Here is a 6429-nt window from a genome sequence, read left to right as displayed (position 1 = left end):
CCTTAACATCGCATATTGTCAAAGTTTTGGAGAAACTTATTTTCGAAAACATATCGACACACTTTGAAGAGAATGACATGATGAACCAAAACCAACATGGCTTCAGAACTGGACGATCATGTCTTTCACAATTACTCGCACATCATGAGGTCATCCTACATATGTTAGAATATAACAACAATGTTGACGTGGTCTACCTTGATTTCGCTAAAGCTTTTGACAAGGTAGACCACGGTATTTTATTACACAAGCTAAAAAACTTGGGCATCACCGGCAAACTCGGAATGTGGCTGTACACCTTCCTCACTGGTAGGGAGCAAAGTGTGGTGGCCGACGGTGCGATATCTCAGCCATCAATTGTCACCAGTGGGGTGCCTCAAGGGTCAGTCCTTGGCCCCATCCTCTTCCTGGTTCACATCGCTGATATAGACACACATATATTACACTCAACTGTTGCTTCGTTTGCTGACGACACCAGGATATTGAGGAAGGTCTCTTCAAAGCAAGATGCTGATCTACTACAAGCCGATTTGACATCAGTATATTCCTGGGCAAACCAGAATATTATGTCTTTCAACAACAACAAATTTGAACATCTGCATTATAACCCATCAGGCATTAATGAAGACGTACATACATTTTTGGCACCAGATAACTCTCCAATACACACCAAGCAGATTACAAGGGACCTTGAATAACTTTTAGTGCGGATGGTAATTTCTCCGAACATATACAAAATATAACAAAGAAAGCACGAAGCCAAGCTGGGTGGATCCTTCGCACTTTCCGGACTAGAAAAAAAATCCCTATGCTGACACTGTATAAGTCACTGGTCATACCCCTTTTAGAGTATTGTTGTCAATTATGGAGTCCTTGGAGAGTGGGGGAAAAACAGGCGCTCGAGGCAGTACAAAGATCATTCACAAGTAGAATATCTGCCATGAAACACCTTGACTATTGGGAGAGGTTGAAAGAGCTTAACCTTTACTCACTAGAGAGACGAAGAGAAAGGTATGGTGGTCATCTTTCCCTTTCCAGATAGTGACAACCAACCCCCTTTTCCAGTCAGGAAGAATGGCACCGGACTGCCATAGGCCAGACAACGCTCATGCAAGCCATGGATCATGGCTTTATCCCCGGCTTTCAGCATCTCCGCGCTAATACTGCAGATCCCAGCTGCCTTCCACCCTTCAGCTTCCTCACAGCCTCTCTCACCTCCGCAAGAGAGGATTGAGTTTCGTTTATTGGTTAATCAACAGCCGCCAACTGCAAACCACCCAGAGGGAGCTGTCCGCTTGGGGGCTCTGCTGTGCACAACTGCCCAAAGCACTTGGTCCAACGAGCCCAGTACCCATCCACAACTGACACTATCTGTCCATCAGCGGTTCTGATAGTACTTGTCTGAGATGTAGATTTGGATCGGAGCTTCTTCATAGCTCGAGAGGATACCATCGATACATTCAAGAAGAGGTTAGATAAAGCCATGGATGGTGAGGCAAGGTGGGGTTGAGTGTACAGGAGCTGCCTTGTATAGGCCAACCGGCCTTTTACAGACTCCTAACGTTCTTATGTTCTTATAAGTCGTATGCATTTAGACAACTCTCGACCTTCTCAATGTGATTTCTGAGTTCTGACATACCTCTCCCTATCCCTCTTCAGAAGGGGCCTAGTCCCTCGTGACTGAGTCCTATATCCACCTAATCCCCAGCCAGCCCGGCAGCACGCCCTCAGAGACACGCCAGTCCTCGTCGACGGACCGCCTTGGTCGGCTAGATTTCGATCGCCGATTGAGGCGGTCTGTCGGCGGCCTGCGACGGGCCGCCTTTGGCAAAGACCCGTGCTCCCCTCCCTTGTACAAGGTGGGAGCAATCATTAAAGAAAAGCACGCCCTCCTCTATATTTTCCTGTGTCTCCTCCGTGGCAACGCTACTCCCAGACCTTCGTCGCTCTCCAATGCACTCCTCAGCAGGTTTGAGAGTTCCACGATTAAAGGTATCCCACACCTCCCCAGGATCCTCCAGAGCACCAAGCACTTCCAACCGATTTAAGACTACCACTGCCACTCCTGAGCACACGCCTGGTCCCTTAGTTTCTCAAGATGGAACCCTGGGGGGGTTGCATCCTGAGATTTTCTTGGACCTGATGTGTATTCTCAGTTTTGCAATCATCAACATCACCGCATAAATTGTTCCACCAAGCACCACCGCCTCCACCGTGTCGTCATCAACACCAAGCTCCACCACCTCCACCCCCTCCATCATCATCCACTCCTCTCCCCCGTAGCTAACAGGGTCAGAGTGTGTCATGGCGCTGACTTGCTGACGCAGATTATTTCGGGAACGGGCTAGGGGGGGAAGGAAGGGGGAGAGGGGCGGCACAGAGTATATAAGGCGGTGCAGGTATGGTTCAGCATCACTCGACGACACCCACTCATCGAGACAACATGTTCAAGGCAGTGAGTCCTTAACACACTCACTCCCTTTACGACTCTGAGTTTGTTTTCTGCCAACATCTGGAATTATGCAGTTTCATATTTTCATATGACGTTATAATTTTTATCGTTCCTTCCATCAGTATTTCTTTTTTTCTTTTTCTCTATCATGTTTAGTGCTTATAAATGAGGGGGTAAAAGTTTTAGATCAGCTTTTCAGTTTTTCTTTTCTTTCAACAGTTCATGCAAGTTTGCTTCAGATTTAACCATGACCTCTCTGCTTCATTACGTCTCGATATGCTCTTGTCTCCTGCACCTTTGGGCGTGAATGAACGTTTCCGTCAGGCGTGTGCTGGCCCGTCACCGAGCTGTGGCAACACTCGGGGAAGGCATGAGTGTGGCCGTCCAGTGATGCAGCGCCTCTGTGTTGTTGTGTTGCAGGTGTTTGCAGTACTGAGTGTGTTCCTGCTGGTGGCCGCCGCCCTGGCCAGCCCTGAGCCCGAGCCCGGGTTCCGCCGCGGCGGCCACGGTGGCGGCTTTGGCGGTGGCTTCGGCGGCGGCCATGGTGGCGGCTTCGGCGGCGGCCGTGGAGGCTATGGCGGCGGCTACGGCGGTGGTCGTGGAGGCTTTGGCGGCGGCTACGGTGGCGGCCATGGCGGCGGCTATGGCGGCTACGGGCGCTAGGGGAAGTGCTTGTCTTGTACACGTGTCCAAGCAAATGGGGTTGTGATAAAACTTTTTTTTCTACGAAATAATAACGAATAAATCTTTTTCGATATCATTATGTCTTTTTCTGTTTTCCACCTTACAAATATTTTTGGCTTTGCTGCTTCTGTTATTTCCGCCACCACCAATACTTCTTGTACTACTGATGTTGCTGCTGCTGTTGCTATTACCTCTACAACTTCGCCTCCTCCTCCTCCTCCAACCTAACCTGAGAACAAGAAACAATGGAAAAACAATTCAAGCAAAGCGATGCAATACCGACATCGGCAGGAGTTATTTCTCGAATAGAGTTGTTCGCCATTGGAACAGCCTTCCTGCAGAAGTGGTTAGCGCAGAGACCATCAACTCTTTCAAGAAACGCATTGATCGCCACTTTGCTGCATCGTGAGTGAACTGAACGTATCCAAGAGTAGGTACACAAGTGCTTTAATCTTTCCCTGCAAGCCACTCCTATGGCAAACGGATTGATTAAATCACTGAAAGCAGGCAGCCTAGTAATGAGCCAACAGGCTTTCTGCTGCCTGCTAGTCCATGTTTCCATGTTTCCTCCTCCTCCTCCTCCTGCGGGCGGAGGTGTAAGTGGCACCTCTTGGTGGCGGAGGCTCCTCCGCTGCACCAAGTTACGTCGTGACCAGCGAGGTGAACATCGGTCCTTAAACATCGCTCAACAATACCCAGCCAATGGCGGTAGTAAAACTTAATATCCATCTTCAGTTCTCTTCTGCACCAACCACTCCTTAGTACAACGGTTGTTACTGCAAATGATGTCGCTGCAGCCATGGTCGAGGCTTACCTCGCAAAGCCTGGCTCTTCGTTTCCATGTGCAGCAGTTTGCTGCGGCATTGCTAGTTATCTTTTTTTGTGTGTGTCATATTGGAAACTAAAGTATTTTCTTTTCTCTCAAACGCTGCATAAAATTGGAACCGTCACTGAGTCGTAACTAATCCAGGGTCGCGACGCTCACGCTCAGCTGCCGGAACACTTGAACAACTTGCTGGTCATGTAGTGCCATTCTCTGTTGGTCTTGTGCCGCGCCGTGCCGCGAAGCGAGTTTTGCTGAGGCGTTCCATGAACCCCTTCCTCAGGGTCCAGTGATCACAATCAAGTCAACGACCTTATTGCTGTCTGCGTGAAGGTCGTCAGCGAAGCTGTGCAAATATATCACACTGTATAACCCTAAACATTCACCGCCTTTCGACCAACCGTTTAACAAACATAGAAAACGCTTGAATGAGTTAATGGAAAATATGATGTACTACCTGACAATAGAGGTCATGTGGCATTTCAGTCAGATTGAGACCAACGGTAAGACAAATTAAAAGTCGGCGTGCTGTAAGGACGGTGATGCGGTGGTGGGGAAGAGCTGTACTATAACAAGACGATCAAAGCAAATGAATAGTGTCGATTCATCGTGGGAAGGAGATGTTGTGGTGTGATGACTCTGCAAGAAAAACCATCAGAATGCGGTGAAGGTGGAAAGAGGAAGTAGCAACAAGGGGCGGAAGAACCAGAGCTGGGGAGTAAAAAAGGAAGCTAGAGGAACACGCGAGTAAGAGGAAGAGAGGAGGGAGGAAAGGGAACCACGAGTGATGCCAGGAAGTAGAGGGTAATTGTGTGGCAGGTTGGACAGGGAGGGAGGGGGGGAGTGTAGAGAGGAGAAGGGAAGGAGGCGAGAGATGAGGAGACAAAGGAGAGGGACTAGAGTTGGAAAAATAGTTTGAACGAGGGGGAAGGTGAGGGAAGTATGGAGAGTATAAGGGAGGGGGAGGAGGAGAGGGAAGAGAAGAAAGGAGAGGGAATAGAGTTAGAAAAATAGTTGGGACATTGTGGGAGGGGGAGGGGAGTGTAGAGAGGAGAGAAAGGAGGGGAAGGGGGCTAGGGATGAGGAGAAGAAAGGGGAGGGAGCAGAGTTAGAAAAATAGTTGGGACATTGTGGGAGGGGAGGAAACTGTAGAGAGGAGAAAGGAGGGGAAGGGGGCGAAGAAGGAGAAGAAAGGAGACTGACTCGAGTTGGAAAAATAGATGTTGAGGGTGGAAGGGAAGGGAGTTGACCATCAGAGGAGGGTATCGGGACACCTCTCCTCCCGAAATTGACCTCTCTTTCGGCCACCTCTATTGATTTTTTTTTTTTTTTTTGTGGGAGCAGCGAGTAGCGGGCTTTTTTTTAAATTATTGTTTCCTCTTTTTTGTGCCCTTCAGCTGTGTCCTTTGTTATAAAAACAAAAAGTTGTGACATGAAGAACAGAGCGAGAGGTTGTGGGTGGCGGAGTTTGAACGTCAGTACTCAGGGGAAAACGGTGAATGATAGAAGGAAGAAGTTGGAAAGTTTCGTTTAGTCGGCGCAACATCTGTGGTCATATGCCGGAGAGAGACAGAAGGGGAAGGAATTATAGGAGAAGGAAACAGACCCCAGGAGACGGGACACAGCCCCCGATTAATACCTGGTACCCATTCACTGCTGGGTGGACAGGGGCGTAGGGTATCGGAAAAGCCGCCCAAATTTTTACACTCCGCCCGGGAATCGAACACGGGCTCTCTCGGTTGTGAGCCGAGTGTGCTAACCACTGCACCACGAAGCCCCCATGATAGAAGGAAGAGGACTTGAGATAGAGAGGAGAAAAATACAGATTAAAAGGGAAGGGTCGAAGCAGAATTTATTGGACCAGAAAACGCTCAAATGATCGGTGAAATTTCTTCTACTACCCTTCCTGTTTCAACTGATGTTCACCCCCTCACCTCACCCCGCTCCCCCCGTCTAATCCTCCCTTCCCACCCCTACATCCATTTTTCCAACCCCACTCCCTCTCTCCTGCCCATCCCTCGCCCCCTTACTCTCCTGTTTACACTTCCCCGCTTACAACATCCTCTGCCGCGGCCACACTCAGGCACCCTCATCCCACACTCTGAGAATACATGTGCCTCATCTTGTTTGCCTGATTCAGTGTAAAAAAAATAAAGAGTGCAGGAAGTAAATTACTGATCGTGTATATATCTTAACTCTTTTCTCATACAGAAGTTGGATGTGTGTGTGTGTGTGTGTGTGTGTGTGTGTGTGTGTGTGTGTGTGTGTGTGTGTGTGTGTGTGTGTTCACATGCTCATGAAAATCTCAGCAACCGCATGAGATAAACTTGTGAATGGTCATTTACACACACACACACACACACACACACACACACACACACACACACACACACGTCTGAGCAGCCGTCTCGTTTGCGCAATTAGTTAACTTTGACACAACGCGCCAGAGGCAATACCGTAATTATAAAAT

General features: G+C 48.8%; 1 protein-coding gene across 4 annotated transcripts in view; it reads left to right on the top strand.

Annotated features, from left to right (window-relative positions):
* The window catches only part of LOC126986522 (ctenidin-1-like), an 11694-nt gene extending 8482 nt beyond the window's left edge, over positions 1 to 3212 (top strand). For 2 of the 4 annotated variants that reach the window (XM_050842796.1, XM_050842795.1), the window contains exon 2: positions 2873 to 3212. In XM_050842796.1, coding sequence (XP_050698753.1) covers positions 2873 to 3115 — 243 coding nt within the window. In that variant the 3' untranslated portion in view covers positions 3116 to 3212. Of the gene's footprint in view, positions 1 to 2426; positions 2456 to 2872 lie in introns of those variants that run through there. The other 2 variants (XM_050842794.1, XM_050842792.1) reach the window with 2 other exon arrangements.
* Positions 3213 to 6429: the final 3217 nt, after the last annotated feature.

Source organism: Eriocheir sinensis, chromosome 62 (genome assembly GCF_024679095.1).
Source record: "Eriocheir sinensis breed Jianghai 21 chromosome 62, ASM2467909v1, whole genome shotgun sequence".
Taxonomy (NCBI): domain Eukaryota; kingdom Metazoa; phylum Arthropoda; class Malacostraca; order Decapoda; family Varunidae; genus Eriocheir; species Eriocheir sinensis.
This window is presented reverse-complemented; position numbering and strand designations above follow the sequence as displayed.